At 40.6% G+C, this 20,318-nt stretch overlaps 1 protein-coding gene across 3 annotated transcripts; it reads left to right on the forward strand.

Annotated features, from left to right (window-relative positions):
• Positions 1-1,627: 1,627 nt before the first annotated feature.
• Positions 1,628-20,164, forward strand: LOC134656985 (double-strand-break repair protein rad21 homolog). Of its 3 annotated transcripts, none has more exons than XM_063512553.1 (21): positions 1,628-1,715; positions 1,981-2,283; positions 3,256-3,371; positions 3,871-4,054; positions 5,722-5,884; positions 7,450-7,559; positions 8,227-8,339; positions 8,829-8,916; positions 9,493-9,619; positions 10,401-10,621; positions 11,617-11,727; positions 12,175-12,259; positions 13,034-13,096; positions 13,742-13,921; positions 14,346-14,441; positions 14,702-14,800; positions 15,266-15,478; positions 16,731-16,909; positions 17,475-17,567; positions 18,239-18,403; positions 19,783-20,164. In XM_063512553.1, exons 2-21 carry the CDS (start codon positions 2,026-2,028, stop codon positions 19,906-19,908), a joined length of 2,790 nt encoding a protein of 929 aa, XP_063368623.1. In that variant the 5' UTR covers positions 1,628-1,715; positions 1,981-2,025; the 3' UTR covers positions 19,909-20,164. The 3 variants fall into 3 exon arrangements, with proteins under 3 accessions (XP_063368623.1, XP_063368631.1, XP_063368639.1); XM_063512561.1 differs by having other exon boundaries at positions 14,702-14,781; positions 15,307-15,478; XM_063512569.1 differs by lacking the exon at positions 13,034-13,096.
• The last annotated feature ends 154 nt before the right edge of the window (positions 20,165-20,318 follow it).

The following is a 20,318-nucleotide window of genomic DNA, read 5'->3' on the forward strand; positions in this document are numbered from 1 at the left end:
TCTAATTTTATTATATAACCGATATGGGCTATTATGTAAACATGACTGAGAGAAGAGAAGCTAAAGGCCCCAGTACACAATGGGCCATCGCCGGCCACTCCAAGGGACGCAGCCATGCGGTAGAATGAGATAGCAATATCACTTGCTCCCTCTAACGCATAAATGTGTCCCTTGGAGTGGCCGGCGATGGCCCATTGTGTACTGGGGCCTTAATATGGACGCACGCTAGTATAAATAGCATTTTAAATCTGATTGAAATTTCTGTTAAATTTACTCTTTCTAATTCTAATAATTGAATCGAATGTACACAGATAAATGTCGAATCGTCATTATGTCTCAAAATTTAAATAATATGCTTGTGCTAAAGTTCAAAATAAAGTCCGTCAACCAAATCTTGTCAGTAGTAAAAGGCGGCAAATTTGAAAAATCGCGGGTTAGCAACACTGTGTTCGAATAATTCCAAAATGCGTGTCATCTGTGTTTTATCTGTGGAATGTGGATCGTGAACGACAGCCGTCACCTTATTTGTTTTCATTTGGTTTTCATTCTGAATCGTTTCTGTTTCAAGAGATATTTCTGCTGTCACCATTAAATACCAATACATTAAATAAGAATAAGCAAAGCTAAGGGGCCTACAATGTACAATCATGCTCGTTGATGGAAAACATTACTAAAAATTGAGGTTATGACAAGTACACACTGGAAGAACTCTTTCGAACTTTTAAGATTATGTTCAGTTTTTTGTTTTAGGGTTAAAAGGCATAAATAAAATTAAAACGTATGCCTAAATCTATCCAACAAGACCATAAATTGTGTCCTGGAAACCGTCCATAGGCCCACATGTCTAATATTTTCAGCAGTCTCAGTTGTGACTATTTACAAAGATGTAATAGAATACTACAGAGTATTATGCTTGGTTGAAGTGACCCGGTAACATTGGTAACTTCATTATATTTTTTCAATTAATGACCTGAATTATAGTGTAAGCTAAAGTGACCCTTATCTTATTTACCTTTAAATTAAATAAACACCCAAATATCAGTTGTTTTATTTTTAATATGTAATCCTATTGTACAATATATACCAATCAAAAAAATTACACAGGTATGTCATATTCATCCAGAAGAGTACACTAATTTACATTAACAAGTGGCATATTATATTGTAAATAACAAATATATGCACTATCTAATTATCTGCATTTTGATATGATTTTATTTTAGTAAACTTAGAGGACATAGATAGGGAACAAAGAGAATATAAACACTACGATAGGGAGTTGTTTTTGATATCTTCAAATTTGTTCATCATTTTGATTAACATTGTTTTAACATCGCTTTTAAATTGTCCGTCCGTTTCAAATTTTTTCAATAAACCGCAAGTGACAATTTGAATTGACGTACGCAGGGCGCGCTCAGCGAAAAAAAAAATTTTGGTTCGATGTACATTGCTGCTTTTCTTAGCGCAATACTGCTCTCTGAGTGTTGCCCTACTTTAGTTTGCTTTACATTGCTACTGACAAGATTTGGTTGACGGACTATATTAATATTATTTAGAATATACTTCATCACTAAATATGGCGCCTTGACATTTAACGGTTTTTTTTATAACCCTTCTTGGAAACACTGACGGCCGACGGCCATCTTGAAGTGTAATTGTTGTCATGTTTACGTTGTGTGAAAGGTGAAATTAATGAGTTTTCATAGAAAAATCAGGTAATATCACCGCTACTTTTCTTAAAACTAGCAAGTAAATCTTGAATTTCCACGTGCAAGTGTTTTAGATATTAAATTTAATGCGTTCGCCAAAATAGCCCACTATGTAGATTGGGCGCCAAACTGTGTTAGTCGTTAACGAGCGACATCAGTGTGCATTGTTTAGTTTGTTCCTGTTTTTTGTGATCAAAATGACTGTGATAGACGTTTTTGTGTATATTGGGAACCACTAGATTGTTTATTGTACGTTGTGTATTTCTTTCAGGCCAGCTTTGATGTAATTCTGTATTGGAACAAGTAGACATTCACTATGTTTTACGCACATTTTGTGCTGGCCAAGAAAGGGCCGCTAGCCAAAATTTGGTTGGCAGCCCATTGGGACAAAAAGCTGACGAAGGCTCATGTGTTCGAGACGAATATCGAGAAATCCGTAGATGGTATTTTGAAACCTAAAGTGAAGATGGCTTTAAGGACATCTGGCCATCTGCTGCTTGGTGTTGTAAGGATTTACTCGCGGAAGGCCAAGTATCTGTTACAGGATTGTAATGAAGCTTTCGTTAAGATCAAGGTGGGTTATGTTTTTATTTACTTTCTCAATTTCTTACTCACTACTAGAATTTTCACCAAATTTAATACAACAAAGGCGTAAACATCATATATTAGAATTTTGACATTTCAGATTTTATTCTCATATTTTGTAATTACAAAATGCCATGAAGATTGACTTCAATTGTAATGATACAGTTATAAACAGAACAAGTCAATTTGGCTGTGTAGGTCAATATGGTAAAAGGAAAAACATGTACTCGGAGATCTTATACATATGATTAGCTTAGTTACTGTTTGTGGAGACGGGTCTGTTTTAGCTAACACAAATATATTTAGTAACTTTATATTTGAATTTAATTGCAGTGGGACGCCTCATTCGGTTCTCGTATGTTTCTTTTCTCTTAACCCGTGGAGTGCCCAGAACCAAGAATAGTATGGAATTACCATCACATGTGTCTTGGTAGGGCGCTCCACAGGTTAATGAATGTGTCAATTATACAGGATTCTGACTCTTGGAGACCCTATACATCTCTAAGGATAATTTGATAAACTATGTTATCTTATAGTTCTGACTAATAAATCTAAATAAGTTTAGATTTATCTTTTTCTATGTATCTGTTTTTTTTTATATAATATTATTATAGTTTTTTTATGTAATTCGACATTAACCCCTCGTTTCCCAGGACCTCTCAACACTTTCCGACTCATATATGAGCCACTAGGATCTGAGAGGTTAAGAGACCTTATACATCTCTAAGTAATTGTAATATGTTAGATTGATTTGGTAGTTGCAGTTAGTTGTATTGTATAATTGTTGATACATTTTTTTTTGTTTGTATATAAATTCAATGTTGACATGTAAAAGTGTCCTTGTGGCCTATATGCTGAATAAATGTTGAAGTTTGAAGTTAACAGTGTTAACACTGCTGTTTCGTTTCTTTACATTTCACTGTTATTTTTTATTAGATATATATGAATGTAACAATTTCAGATGGCCTTCCGGCCTGGCATGGTAGACTTGCCCGAGGAGCACCGAGAGGCAGCCATGAACGCCATCACCCTGCCCGAGGTGTTCCATGACTTTGACACTGCCATGCCCGAGTTGAAGTAAGGATTATTCTGTTTAGCCTCAGTGTTACAAACTATATTTTTTTAATAGGGAGTAATACGGCATTGTTCTGCTGCCAGAGACAGCATTAGCACAAAGAGTAACCTATAATACTCTATACCAGGACCAGGGGTCACCAAACCTATTTCATAAATTGTTTTGCTTATTTAATAAATTCGAGTAGAAACAGACAGCGATAATCATTTTATTTTAAGACCCAGACCCCTGAAGAAACTAATTGGTGACCCCTGCTTTATACCTTAGTTATTTGACAAGTTTTCACAGATGTCCATTTTAGAAAAGACGCATAATGCTACCTTATACTAAAAACGGTTTAGATCTTACATCCCCAATCTTTCAAAGGCATGTAAAAACGGTAGCCCAATCATCCAGTCATAATTTCCCATCAAGCCGCTTTTCTGTTTCTTTATCGCTTATGACGCTTATGGGATACAAAAACAAGTACAAATGAATAACATTGTTGTTGTTTTCATACAGCGAGGTTGACATCGAGGCACAGTTCTCAATGAACCAGTCCCGCGCGGAAGAGATCACCATGCGGGAGGACTACGGTTCCCTCAACCTGGTCAACCCGGACGATGGGTTTGGAGACATGGGATTTGACACGGACAACCCGGATATCATGCGAGAGGCTATCGGCACTGAGGGAGGTCTGGAACAGGTAAGAAAGTATTTTAGACTGGTCTTATCTCTGTCTTTCACAGGACACTAAAGTGTCTAGACGTTAATAACGCATAAAGTACAGAGTACTACAGAGCAGCACTATTGCCCAAATAGGGATGATGACACATGTTGAATTTTATAACAAAATCTAGTAAAATAGATAGCGACAAGCAATTTATCACAATAATGTGGATATTAAAATAAAATATTGAAAAATTACAAAATTACAGGACCTGAAAGTTTCAAAATTTAAGTTTTTTTTAACTTCCAAAAACGATAAAAGTAAGGGTACCATTCGATTCCTTACATTTCATCCAAAAAAATATTGTATAGCAACTATATACATAAACGCAATATTTCACCGACAAAAACGCAATTTTCTTGTTTTGTCCATACTACAAGATGGGCGATGACGTCACGGCCTCTGGCCGTTTTGTATAGGGCGTTTCGCGAGTGAAGTGCGACTGTCGGACTTTGACTACAATTTCTGACTTTTGTGTTACTTTAATGCAATGGGTCCCATATAGACATTTGATCCTAAAAAACAAACCCGATCGATTGATACCATAAAAAAAAAATTAGTCATGTAGCCTATTGTCCAATAGGGTGGAGCGAAATCCAAAATTCTTGAATATAGCAATGGAACCCCTCTAAAAGGATGTCTAATTTTTTATTGTTTAAGGGAAAAATAATAAAAAAAATATTGGTATATACTTTTAGCCCTCTACTATTCGATTATATATAGCAATATTTGTATATTTTTAATAAATTTAATTTATGCTTATTTTTTTTATAACAAGTTTTATTTATTAAATAACATCTTTTTGTTACAGATATACTCGATTCCTATACTTATTTTTGTTTATAACGTATATTTTTATGACATGGTAAAACCACGTAAATAGAGGTTTTATGGAAAAGGCCCTTTCACCCGGATATTGTGCACAAATTGCAGTTTACAACTTATTACAGAACCGTGAAAACTATTTTGAACGTGATAAGATAATAAAAATACTACTAGTAAAAGCAAATATATGCCTAACATACGTGTGAACATGACCCAAAAAGGGCGTAAGCGACGCCGAAGGGCAATATTTGACGCTCATTTAAACATATAAGTAACCCATTTTTTGCAGTAAAATGATACTTTTCGTAATCAATAACACCGTTACTTTGGCACAAGAACGTCAAAAAAAAATTACTCATATAATTTTTTTACACTGTAGCATTTTCCTTGTTTTGCATGAAATTGCTGTTTAATATGAAAGTTTGAAATTTTATTATTTCATAAATATTGAAAAAGGCACAAAAATGTTGGTAATAACTTATTAAATGCTTATTAAGTATTATATAATTTCAATAAAATGTACACATATTAGTGAAATAGTATATTTAAATAATTGATGAAAATTTACCTTTATTAATTTCTTTAGCGGCTGGGTAGAGGGCTAAAAGTAATGTTTATTTTGAAACTTGATATAATCACTATAATCTACATGACAAACTGCAACTTTTTGTACCGGTTCCACATTGATAATCAAATTTTTATTTTTTCCCATACAACGACGCTCCACCCTATTGTCCAAGATGTGTTTGGATTTTTGGAATAGTATCCATGACTGCAATTAACTTAGGCGGTTAGAGTAACCATCCTTTCGTTGGCAGAGTAACCTGCTGTTCGCGGACGGCTCGTCCCTCGAGCTGGGCAAGGAGGGCGCCAGCGCGGGGCTGGCGGCGCCGGGGCTGGAGCGGCGGCTCGAGGCGCAGCCGCACGCGCCCATGGACGACGGCTTCGGCGGCACCATCGGCGACGTGCCCGACTTCGGACGTGAGTATCCCTTGTCACTGTCATAGAGAAAAAAATACATAGAGTGCTCACTCCATACATCTAGCATCGAGTAGCGGAACTATCAGTACTGCTACTTGACAATAGATGTAGCACCGACCGGAAAGTCTTATCTCAACAGCATAAGACTTTCCGGTCGGTGCTACATCTATTGTCAAGTAGCAGTACTGATAGTTCCGCTACTCGATGCTAGATGCTAATAGTCTTTTTGGTACTAAAACTGATGTATGGAGTGAGCACTCTATGTATTTTTTTCTCTATGTCACTGTCTAGCTATGGATGTAGACTACACAAGTACACATGCCATATTTGTATTGAATATCTGGATGACCGAGCTTTGCTCGGAAAACATATAAAAACTCGAAAAAAAAAAAACATTTATTTCAGACCTTGAGTCCATACACTTACAACTAACTAACTAGTGGCTCTGTGAGCTGTAGACCTCGCGAGCAGAGCTTAAAACTGAATAAATGTATGGCAAAAATATTTATTAAAATATAGGTATAGTAGATGTAATGTATAAACAAAAAATTAAAAAGTACATAAAGCTACAAACAAAAATTAAACGAATACGCTTAACCCGCGCTTGATAAATAAAAAATACGAAATTTTTAATTTTTTCAAAATAAAAAAATAAAATAAAAAACAACTATACGAAATTTAAGTATAAAAAAAATACAAAAAGTTATGTAGCAGTATACAATTACTAATAGGAACCAGGGACCTCCCGATGCAAACAAAAAAAGCGAACGTTTGCAAAATACGCCATTATAGTTCTTACTAAAGCTGACGAAATTTAGCTACTCATTCTCAAGTAAAAACTAAATATCTAAATACCGCCAAAACTAGCGATACAAATTTTCTGAATTTTTGGCCATTTAATCTATAAACATATCTCAAAAAGAAAAAACTCTTATGATACCGATACGACTATTTGTTTAGGCGGGAGCTATCACGACTCCGCCATTTTGAAAAATTTCCAAAAACCGGATCGACAAAAAATTTTTATTTAGTCATAGAATTCGGTCACAAAATTTCACGAAAATCGGTTAAGAATTGCGACCTGTAGAGGAGAACATCCGGACATACAAAAGCAAAATGCCCGAGTCAAAACGTAGACCTTCGCTACGCTTCGGTCAACTACAAACTAAATTTAACTTAAAAAGAAAGTTTTGTACGGAACACTAATAATATGCGCGTTTTTCAGAGATAAGACCTAGCTAGATCGATTATTCGCACCCGAAAACCCCCATAGTAATTTTTAATATAATAAGCAATAAGCAAATTTCATCGAAATCGTTAGAGCAGTTTCCGAGATCCCCGAAATATATATATAAATAGATAAATCTACAAGAATTGCTCGTTTAAAGGTATTAGATGAGTGACACGTAGTCAAGAATACATGTCTATGGTTTGAACAGAATTGTCACAAGTTTACTATCTTAGTCCGAAGTCCCTACAACTTTTTACTTGTTTTTCCGTAGCAATCTTTACAGGTGTGTAATTTATCAAATGGTAACATGAACTCTTGCTATACCTGTGAACAGATGCGGGCGGGCTGTTCGAAGGCGATCTGTTCGGCGACGTGTCGGCTGCGGCCGCGGGCGCCGGCTCGGCCGCGCTGGCCGGGCCCTCCGCGCAGCCGCAGTCGCTGCAGGTAACCACACTTTTACGTTCCTTGTCATTAATTATTTATTTTTAAAATCTCACTTTGATATTAATAAATAAATAAATAAATAAATATTATGGGACAATCTTACACAAATCGACCTAGTCCCACGGTAAGCTCATAAGGCTTGTGTTGTGGATACTAGACGACGATATATATAATATATAGATACATATAAGTACTTAAATACATAGAAAACATCCATAACTAAGGAACAAATATTTGTGATGAACACACAAATAAATGCCCTTACCGGGATTCGAACCCGGGACCTCCAGCTTCGTAGGCAGGGTCACTACCGACTAGGCTACGGAGGCCGATATATATTAATTCATAACGTACCGGCGACAGGTCGGTTGCACCGAATCGCCTGTCACCATTATAAAGTTCACTAAATTTTATTGTATGCGACGTCCATACATTGTGGTCGGCCCTTAAGGTTCCGTCGCACAGGCGCGTTTTCCGCGCGGGGCGTGAGCGGGGCGCGCCCGTGTGACGGACCCTTATAGTCCCTCCTAGTAACACCAACTGTGAATTTTATTTGTCAATATTTCGTAGTAGTTTTGTGATTGCATGAAATGTGAACCGTAAATCTTGCATTTGTATAGCTGTAGGCTGTATCATTTATGTCAGTAAGGTTGGTTTTGTATGTCAGGCGGAGATCGACGCGGCGGGCGTGAGCGAGGCGCACGCGCCGGCGCCGGAGGCCCCCGACTCGGACGACGACATGGGCGACCACTACGACGCCGGCACCTCGCCGCAGCACAGGTAATTCGATGCTTCATCTTACCAATATCTATATAAAGGCAATATGGGTCACCTCACATCTGGCGTCTTTCGAGCGTCGACGTCGGTCAGCGCTATGGAAAATGACGTCGCTGCGCAGTTGCGTCGACGTTGCGTCAACGTTGCGTCGAGCAGGGCCATAGAGTTGTAGACGCCGACGAGACGCCGACGCTCGAAAGACGCTAGATGTGGGTGGCCCTTACAAGGCCGTTTGTTTATACTTCAATTAGGTGATTAGAATTTTAGAATTTTCTTAAATGTTTTGTCCGGGATTTCTTTGATAATATTCCTGAAACTTTCTACGTGATCTTAATATTGTGGTGATTATATGCTTTGGCGCGTCTAGTCCGCGGCGTTACTTTTTATTCCATGAAGTCGCATAGTCTTTTTAGAAATCTCTCTGTCGGGATCTGGTATTGCATAATGTGTGATATATGTGATGTAAGAGTAATGTAACGTGTCCCCCCGCAGCTGGGGCGGGTCTGCGCCCGCGTCGCCGGCGCCGGCCGAGCTCATGCCGCCACCTGCCGCGCCGCGACCGCCCTCTGTGCGGCCCATGGTCAGTATATATCTAATATACATACATAGTCATATGACCCGAATTTATTCATTGTCCGATAACACAGTAACACGCTACCTAAAATTGTCCCTCCAGAACCAGTTCTAGACATATACAAAAAAGGTCCATATTACCAAGCCATACAAATTTACAACAAATTACCCTCCGATATGAAAAACATAGAAAGCAAAAACGTATTCATAGCTAAACTCAAGACACATTTGATAAAGAAAACCTATTATACTGTTAAAGAGTTTATGGAAGACAATTAATATTTTTTTTACAGAGTAGCCTCTATTTGTATAGATTCACAAATTAAAAGTACCTACCTAGTGCATTCATTATGAAAGTAGTTAAGTTTAGTTTGTATAATTACGTGTAAGCTAGTTATAAGAAAAATTGCTACACCCCATCGGGTTCCATGTGCAACTTAACATAATTTGTAACATATATGTAATACCATGGTTTGCAATAAAGATTTACTTACTTACTTACTTACCTAAGTGCCTGTATAGATGCTTCGGAAACTGCGCGAACACCTGTCCTAACGTGCGCGTAAACATGTCCTATATGCAGGAGGTGGACGAGGCCCCGCTGGCGGAGCCGGTGCCGGCGGCCGAGGCGGCGCTGGACGGCACCACGCTGCTGCAGAACGACGAGGAATCCTTCGCGCTCGCACCCGTCGACGCCACCGTGCTCAAAGGTAACCTGCCCCCTAGTTTATTTCAATCCTATCGACTTCCTATTTGCCTTTTTCTACTCGTCGACTGCAATGCTTGAATTAAGACTTCGTATACCAAAGTGAAATCGCATACTTTTTCCACTATGGGACCCCAACTCGACTATAATATTCATTTCGATACAGTTTAGTCAACTATAATATTGACCAATCGAAAGCGCGGAGCAAGTACCAGGGCCTCATGAGTTACGAGAAGGTGTCGTTGACCAACCGGCCGGTGGGCGCTGGGGCCTGGTCGCGTACGAGTATGAAGGTATCGCGGCTGCTCGCGTATCTTAGCTGTATACTTTTGGTTTTTTTACCTACATATATGATTCTTTAAGTATTTTTTTTTGCTGACTCGTAGAAAAAGTATTGTATACAATAGTGATATAATCAAGCTTTTCAATCTCGTACCTTACTTAGGCAACTCAGCAAGCTTCGTTGCCTAAACACGGTACTCGACTGAAAAGCTCTCCATTATATCACGATTGTATAAAATACTATTGTCCGCGCCGACATCATTACTTATTTAATTCTCAACACGGTTAAATTGTTTATCCAAGAATGTTCACATTCTCGATTATAAAGAAAATACAGAAACTAAAGTAGTATTGGCCGTACATTAAAATATTTTTGGCGATTTGTCGGAATCAATATTTAATACCTTGACTGAACCTAAAACAATTTCAAAGTTGGCTCTTAATATCACATGCATAAGCTTTAGTTTCTACTTCACATTAACATTTGTACTCTGCTCACACAGGCATAACAAAAACCAAGCGCAAACGCAAGCTGATCGTGGACGAGGTGAAGAACATATCCGGTGAAGAAATGAAGAACCAGCTCAGCAACACGTCGGACATCGTGACCACGCTAGACCTGGCGCCGCCGACTCGTCGTCTCATGCACTGGAAGGAGACCGGAGGAGTGGAGAAACTATTTACTCTGCCAGCCAGACCCATCCCGTCCAGAGTCTTGTTCAAGGTATGATTTATTTATGGAACTGTTTCCATGAGATGATGATGATTCAACACATCGTGACCACGCTAGACCTGGCGCCGCCGACTCGTCGTCTCTTGCACTGGAAAGAGACCGGAGGAGTGGAGAAACTATTTACTCTGCCGGCCAGGCCCATCCCGTCCAGGGTCTTGTTCAAGGTATGTTCTATTTATGGAACTGTTTCCATGAGATGATGATGATTCAACACATCGTGACCACGCTAGACCTGGCGCCGCCGACTCGTCGTCTCATGCACTGGAAAGAGACCGGAGGAGTGGAGAAACTATTTACTCTGCCGGCCAGGCCCATCCCGTCCAGGGTCTTGTTCAAGGTATGTTCTATTTATGGAACTGTTTCCATGAGATGATGATGATTCAACACATCGTGACCACGCTAGACCTGGCGCCGCCGACTCGTCGTCTCATGCACTGGAACTGGAAAGAGACCGGAGGAGTGGAGAAACTATTTACTCTGCCGGCCAGGCCCATCCCGTCCAGGGTCTTGTTCAAGGTATACAATACAATACTCTTTATTGCACACCTCACATACACGTAGTTTGTAAGGTATGTTTTATTTATGGAACTGTTTTCATGAGATGATGATGATTCAACACATCGTGACCACGCCCGACCTGGTGCCACTAACTCGCGGAGAAATGCGTGCGAGACTTGACTTGTATACAGTTATATGATGAAGTTCTTGGCCTTAATACTTTTCGGAGTACTAAGGCGAAGAATTTCACAGACGTGCAGGTAGCAGAAAGTTAAAAAAGCTGGAAAAGTACAGAAATTCGAAGAATGTTCCATTTTAGAATGTAATTATTTTCACGGGAGGGTTATGCAATAACTTTCCGTGGACATATCAGAAGAAGGACTAAAGACGTTCAAGCTAATATTTCCGCATATCCTTCTCAAGACTAGCGTAATAATAATGGTAAAACCCATTGTACGAATAGGTTGTCATGGTTGGTGTTATTTCAGAAATACCAGCGCAACATGACGCTGCGCAGCGAGGGCGGCGAGGAGGGCGACGCCAAGTCCCCCGAGCACCCCGAGCCCGCGCGCCGCATGCGCAAGCGCAGGCACGACGAGGTACACGCACCAGCACACACACACACATCTTAACACTTGGATTCCTGGGACTTCAATTTGCCAGCCAAAAAACAACCTTACGTAAAAAAACGGCCAAGTGCGAGTCAAACTCGCGTTCCAAGGGTTCCGTACATTAATTCAGACTCACGCTTGACTGCACATTTCTAATAGGTGTTCCTGTCATCTATAGGTAAAGAACTATTATGTGTAATTTTTTCAAAATTTTAGACCCAGTAGTTTCGGAAATAAAGAGGGGGGGACCGGGGAATGGTCGGACAGACAGACGCATCATGATCCTATAAGGGTTCCGTTTTTTACTTTTGAGGTACGGAACCCTAAAATATGACGCCCTTTGGCGTCAACTGACGCGTGCAGCTACGGTCCAATATCAACCTTCGTGCATTCCGACAAGACCCGACAATATGTCAACATTGTTGTTGTCCACAGTCGATGCTACCCCCGGACACGCCGGCGCCGCCGCCAGACCTAGAACCTCCTACACCGGTGCCACAGGAGTACGAACCTTCAGTCGGTGAGTATCGTGGACATGCACATCTAGGATTGTGCCGTTCTCCAGAAATCTCTCCGTTCAGTATAGGAAATATCCTCGAGCTAGGATGTTTCCTATTCAAAACGGAAATTCTGCTTGAAATTGGCAGAACATATTTATGTACAACTCTGTGCTTTTTTCACGGGTCTTTTAACATGCATTTCGCATTATTTGATAATCACATTTTCTCACTGTATAACAACTTTGTCAATAATAATGTTTTTTTTTTTCAAATCTATCATGTTTACCGCAATTAATATACCTACACTCACAGAACCACAAGTCATGCTCGAGTGGTTCATTTATGTTAACACACAGAATTTGCTCCTTAAATAATAAACTACTATATATTTTGTTAAAGTTGCTATGCTACCATTAACGTAATTGAAAAACATTTAATTATCTCATCATCTATGGGTGTCCCCCAGTAAATTAATTGTAATTGACTAAGCAGGAAACCTCTTCATCTTTATTGTGTGTTTTCGTTCTTCCCTCAGTAACATGTGTATAACGCTTGGCTTATAACATTCTTATCATAATTGTTATCACCATTTACTTTAACCGCCATAAGGCTTAGCACGCACTGCGGTTTTTTTCTTGCGGTTGCGGTCAAAATGTAGCAAGTTGCGTGCGTGCGCTTATAAAGAATGCCGTACGTTACATTTTTTTGCGGTAGCGGAACCGCTTTTTAAAAACCGCAGTGCGTGCTAAGCCTAACCTCCGCTGTACTAACTGTGACGCCATCTGGTTGGGTAGAGCCGGTGCAGGCGGGCTACCAGACCCCGCGCTCCGACCTCGACGAGGCCCCGCAGACCCCAGGTAAGACTAACTTTACACTGCGTTGCTTTTCATTTTACTCACAAGTAATGACACCTGTGCTATCTTATATTAACATGTGGTTCATGTTCATACGAGTACGAGTGTGGGAGTGAGTTCAAACACTTGAAATTTCGACTGAGCCGTCTAAAGTAAAAAACCGGCCAAGTGCGAGTCAGACTCGCGCACGGAGGGTTCCGCACCATCAACAAAAAATAGAGCAAAACAAGCAAAAAAAAAAGCAAAAAAACGGTCACCCATCCAAGTACTGACCCCGCCCGACGTTGCTTAACTTCGGTCAAAAAAAGGTGACTGTAAAATGTGATCAGGACACCAAACACATACGAAAGGTTTAACTTTGGACTTTGGAATACTTATTATTTATCTTTAAATTTTAAGGTGACTTCGGTTAAATTTTTGTCAAATTATAGAATAGAGCGTGGCATACTCTTATGTAAGTATATAGTTCGCCCGGACTGGGTCTTACCAGATCTACTCAACTGGTACAATCGTAATCGTAACCTTAATTTACGTAACTGTAATATTTTTGAAAGTAGTATGTTTATCTTGTGTATTCCATTGTAGTTTCGAAATGATTACAGTGGTGTAACTAAACTGTGCAGTTTCACAAAGTATGTACCGTGTCAGGTATGCTGAGCGCGCTGGGCCCACCGTTGACGCCGGGCGGGCTGGGCCCGCTGACGCCGGGCACGCTGCTGCAGGGCGGCCTCACGCCGGCCGGCCTGCAGCACGGCGGCCTCACGCCGGCCGGCCTGCAGCACGGCGGCCTCACGCCGGCCGGCCTGCAGCACGGCGGCCTCACACCAGGTCAGTAGTGTCAGCCACGCTGGGCGGTCTGTGGTACTTTACTATCACTAGTAGTATCTTACGTATACACATATAATGACCAAGGGCAGCTTTATTGTGCACAGTGCGATCGGATATTTAAAACGAAGTTCGGTTTTGCGAGCCATATACGTGCTCATCAGAGAAAAGTGTAAGGGTCGCCGTTGTCGGATACGACATGGAGGACTATAGGTATATATATATATATATATACTATATAGATATGTAAATTGATAAATACCTCTTTAGAAAATATAGTTGGTCATAGCGTTTTCTCTAAAGTATAAACATATTATAGCTCTCGGAAACCAAATCACCTCAAGATTACGTTGGATACGTAAACGCTTTCTAATTTCTAATTGTATTTTAGTTAATTAATATTAATTCGTAATAATTTGTCTCGCAGGAGGCCTGCAGCACGGCGGTATGACGCCAGCAGGCTTGCAGCACGGCGACGGGCACGACTTCGGCCCCATGACACCCGCCGGGCTGCACCATGGAGGTAACATATGCCACTGATATTAGACGTGATAAGAAAAATTTTCATCGTACACATTTATAGTAAACTAAAAGTAAAAATTTGTAAATAAGCCTCTAGACCCTACATACAAAGTTACCTTACACTCCAACATTTCAAAAACCTCTAGCGTTGAAGGACTTGAGTGAAATATACAAAATAGGCAAACGAAGGTAATCAAATAATGAATATGATAAGATAATCAAATCATCCCAGAGCCTATTAACAAGGTGCAATTATTTCAGGAATGACGCCAATGGGGTTAGACAGCGGAATGACGCCAGGCGGCCTCGGCCACGGCGGCCTCACTCCCGCCGGCCTGCACCACGGCGGCATGACACCAGGTGATCTTATCTACAAAAAAAAATGTTCTATTACAAATTTTAATTCATCTGTTCTGTTCCTAAAAGTTGAAAACATTGGTAGAGCCTGTTCGGAAAGAGAAGAGTCGTGGAATGTATTGGGCCCCATACATTCCACGACTCTTCTCTTTCCGCACGGACTCTAAGAGAGTGTTCTCAATTTCGGTACAGCCCAAAACTACAATGGAATCAGTTTGAGGTGATTATACAAAATACCAAAAAATATGCATATTACCCCCTCCCTACGTCTTGAGACCTAATAGCCTCTAGGCATTTGTCCTATTTACGCGCCTCTCTCCTTCGGGCATAGTTAAAATTATCGTAAGTCCAATTCTAAACATAATACATTGTGTCCGATTCAACGTTGCTCCATCGATAAACTAACACCTCACTTTACATAGCACTTAAAATCCTGGATCATCTTATTTACAAAACCTTTATTTTCAGGAGGATTAGAACACGGCGGCATGACACCAGCAGGCCTCCAGCACGGCGGCATGACGCCGGCCGGTCTCCAGCACGGAGGAATGACGCCAGCCGGTCTCCAGCACGGAGGAATGACGCCAGCCGGCCTACACCACGGAGGCATGACGCCCGCGGGGCTGCAGCATGGTGGCATGACGCCCGCTGGCTTGCAGCACGGTGGAATGACGCCGCAAGGTTAGTGATGAATATTTGAAGGTTTAATCCTCTAGTAGTCCCAAATTTATGTCATGTCACGGTTTTTCGGTTTTTGTGCAACAGCAAAACCGGGTTTCCGATTTCGATTTTACATATAATTTGTAAAATAAGCAAGTATTTTTTAGGATCAATGCTTTATTATTCAGTCTTCCACGACATTTCTATTTACTCTATCTTTACCAAGACCATCAAATTCCATCAATAAAGTTTTTACCCTCATGGTCAGCAATTCTGAAACGGAATGCCTGAGCAAAATATTACGTGACAACGGGGTGGATGTAGTCCTCCTTCAGGAAATACACACCGCTGATAATACCCAACTCGCTAAACGAGGTAAGTTACAATTACAAGGGATTTGATTTGGTTGCGGCTACTACAGTGTATGAGGTACAGCTGAGGGTATAAGAAATCTGATGTGGAAGGCTATCATGGACTGGACAGATAGGAACATAGATTAGTATATGTTATTACGATAGGAACAGCACTTTCTTAGCCATTTCTAACAAAGGCAAAGGAACCTGAAGGAACAAAGAAGAAGAAAACTGTACATAGTAAATATCGCGAGATTGTATTTTGTTATAATTACTACAATCAACATTTTTAACTAGAGATCAACGAACGTTCGTACTAAAATGTTATTTAAACTACGTAGTACAGGAAATTAAGGAATATTTAGTGAGTAAGCAGTTTTTTATACACATAATACCTACGTATACGAACTTCGTATAATGTATTGTATTGTTCTAAATATAATAACAAACTCTGAAGTAATTGTTGCTCATCTAATTAATTAAACTATGTTTATAAAACTGTAAAATCGAAAGCCTCGAAAAAGCCGGTTTTATCAAAGTCAAAACCCGGTTTTGGCAATTGGCTGAAAATCCGGTTTTTCCGGTTTCGGTGAAACCGGGTTTGTGACCCCTAGTTAAATCCTTTCAGTTGACGTTAGTTGACGTCTTTGGAGGTGAAAGAGTGAAGTGTTCTTGCCACAGACAATCCAACCTCTAGACATAGCATAGTCGCGCTACCCCCTCTGCCACACATACGGTAGCGTTACTCCATCTTCGAATCAATCCCGTGCCGTGATTGGTCCGTGTCTTTGAACGGACCAATCACGGCACGGGATTCGCTCACCTCGTCCCCCCGTATTTTTGGCAGCATCGGTTTCATGAAAGAATTGGCCTAAGCTCAGTCTAGAGGTTGGATTGTCAGTGGTTCTTGCTGTGTACAGGTCTATCGCACGGCGGCATGCTGGAGCACGCGCAGCTGCCGATGATGCCGCAGCTGGGCGAGGCGCCCGCGGCGCTGCTGGCGCGAGCGCTGCCCGCGCACGCGCCGCCCGACCACGAGCTCGGCCACACAGTTCCCATGGAGCCGCTGCCGCTGCACGGGCTCGAGCCCGACTACCAGGTCACCATTTTATACCACATTTCTTTTATCTCACTAAATAAATAAATAATAATAAATAAATATTATAGGACATTATTACACAAATTAACTAAGCCCCACGGTAAGCTCAAGAAAGCTTGTGTTGTGGGTACTCAGACAACGATATATATAATATACAAATACTTAAATACATAGAAAACAACCATGACTAGGGAACAAATATCTGTGCTCATCACACAAATAAATGCCCTTACTGGGATTCGAACCCAGGACCGCGGCTTCACAGGCAGGGTCACTACCCACTAGGCCAGACCGGTCGTCAAAATTTTACGAAATGTTAAATTTCCCCCTCATCTTAGCATCTTCACGGTTGTATCCTAAGGCGACTGCCGAATGACTTTCCAGACCAGGCGATAGCTATTAAGTTTCGAGAAACTCATTGTACGAGCTGGGGTTCGAAACTGTGAACTTAGATATAAAAGACGCACGTCTCGACGCTAAGCCGTTAACATTTTGTAGATTAGTAACACAAAAATCATGAAAATATCTGATTTGCTTTATCAACCATTATTTATTTGTTCTTCAGGGTGGCATGCAGATGACCAACTTAGGTTACGAGGACAACAATGGCCACCAAAGTCCACAGCACGACTACGACTTACCACCCAGTGTTGAAAATGTAAGTATTTCCTGCAATTGATACTAAGACAAAATAAAAATAGGAGTATTTATCAAATATTACCATGATTTAACCTTTTGGACGCCAATGACCGATATATCCGCACCGTAGGTTCAACGCCAAAGACCGATTAATCGGTTACAGACCACAGAGCAACATAGACCTACGTGCATAGGCATAAAGTTCAATTTCAGTTTTGACACTTCGGTGACGTGGCGTCAGCGTGATAGCTTTTGTGTTTGACACGGCGTCGAAAAGGTTAAACGACGTTACTATTGTTATAGTATGTATATGGCTCCTCGTAATCAGATAGTTACTGCCTTTCGACATAGAGAAAAAAATACATAGAGTGCTCACTCCATACATCAGTTATTTATCAGACTATTAATTTCAGTGTCTACATCTAGCATCGAGTAGCGGAACTATCAGTACTGCTACTTGACAATAGATGTAGCACCGACCGGAAAGCCTTATCTCAACAGCATAAGACTTTCCGGTCGGTGGCTACATCTATTGTCAAGTAGCAGTACTGATAGTTCCGCTACTCGATGCTAATAGTCTTTTTGGTACTAAAACTGATGTATGGAGTGAGCACTCGTATGTATTTTTTTCTCTATGCTTTCGATTACAAACATGATATTGAAACACACTTGTCGCATGCTTGTTCTCAGGGCTCCGAGGGCGAGCGCGAGGCGGGCGAGACGGACGAGCAGTTCGAGGAGCGCGTGCTGAACCGGCGCGCGGCGCAGCTGTTCGCGGCCATGCGGCCCAAGCTCGCCGCCGGCCTGCAGCTCGCCTTCAGCGACCTGGCGCCCAGGCACAACAACAGGAAACAGGTAACGCGACTATAGTATACCCCAGCCCTTCCTACAGGGCTCTACAATCATCAGCCCCGGCTTCCGTTTTGCCATAGAGAAATATAGTAAGACAAGAGTGCCACACCATACATCAGTTAAGCTTTGGATTCCTCCGAAAACGGTGCCGTCATATGACGGCCGCAAAAGACGGCCGTCTTTACGGTGGCGACATGTGGAAAGTACCACGGCGTCATAACACACCGTCATCCACCAAGGTCAAAGCGGCAAATTTGAAAAATGTAGGCGCGATGGGATAACGTCCAATAGAAAATTTGAATTTCGCGCCTTTTCCTACTGACAAGATTTGCTTGATCATCTATAATTTACTTGGAGGATGAAATATCATCAGAGGAAAATAATCGTAGTACGGAATCATTTATTCAAATCTCGTGTCATTTATTCAAAATGGCGTCACCGCTATCTAATAAAACGTTCACGAAACTATCGACAAGGTCATGACGGCCGTCATCTTACGTTACGTTGACAATCAACGTAACGTAACGCCGTCTAGGAAACCGCGCCATCTTGTTTACATAGACAACGTTCCAGTGACGTCAGTCAACGCTATATAGCGGCCGTAATATGACGGCACCGTTTTCGGAGGAATCCAAAGCTTTAGACTATTAATTTCAGTGTCTACGTCTAGCATCGAGTAGCGGAACTATCAGTACTGCTACATCTATTGTCAAGTAGGAGTACTGATAGTTCCGCTACTCGATGCTAGATGCTAATAGTCTTTTTGGTACTAAAACTGATGTATGGAGTGAACAATCTATGTATTTTTTTCTCTATGGTTTTGTGGACAAAATTGCATGGAACTGCGGGCCGAATTGGTACACTCGCGGGCCGTAGTTTGATTTCTAAAAACAAATCCCAAAAGGTTCTTGGTAGAAATAGTGAAACATTAGACTGTGGCATACCGTCGCTGTATCCCCAGACGTAACAGTGTAATATCGCTCTTTGACTAGAATATTGATAAGATCATTAAGATTTTTCTTCAATTTTTAAAAGGCCAGATTTGTCCTGTTTTTAATCTTATTACACTAATTTCATGCAACATATTTCAATGTTAAATATACCAAGCAATCACTCAGTCTTGACATCGGCGATTTAATCAGTTAACAAGTTTAGTTATTGAATACTCCATACAAAACATAAACATCACCATTACTTTGAATTATGAATAAGGACATGTCTTGTTTATATAATCCCAATAATTAAAAAAAAATTACATAACTGTATTGCAGTAATAAAGTTTAGTTGTGTAAAAAACATACATTAACAGGATTACTAGGTACTTAAAAATAAAACAAATAAAACTAAACCTAACTAAAAATAATTATTAATTCTTGTTCCAGGTGGCACAGAAATTCTATAGTTTACTGGTTCTGAAGAAACATCAAGTATTAAAGTTAGAACAACACGAAACGTATGGACCTATTACTATTATTAAGGGCGCACAGTTCGAGACGGAGGCGATCTAAATGCGATAATGTTATTTATATTAGCTATAATAATATAAAAGAGGAATATCTAAATTAGTATGTAAAAGAGGGTATAAAGAGGTATCAGTTATAGTGATGTTTATTGAAGTTTTCTACTTCACACAGTACTAGATTGAGCCAAAAATAACGATTGTAAGTTGGCCTTACGATTCGAGTCCACGGGGCCTCACAATGGAAAATATGAATTGACGGGCCAAGGAGCGCACCACTGATCTCAGTAATAGAAATGGATACGATATATGGGGCATTATCTATGAAAAGGGACCTTATTGTCGATGGCGCTTACGCCGCATAGCGTCGCGCCATCGACAATAATAGATAGCGTCACATATCACTACTGTAAATGTAACACTTGTCCCGTGGTCTCTATTCGTAAGAGATGACAGTTC

The sequence above is a fragment of the Cydia amplana genome, chromosome 2 (assembly GCF_948474715.1).
Source record: "Cydia amplana chromosome 2, ilCydAmpl1.1, whole genome shotgun sequence".
In the NCBI taxonomy this organism is placed as follows: Eukaryota; Metazoa; Arthropoda; class Insecta; order Lepidoptera; family Tortricidae; genus Cydia; species Cydia amplana.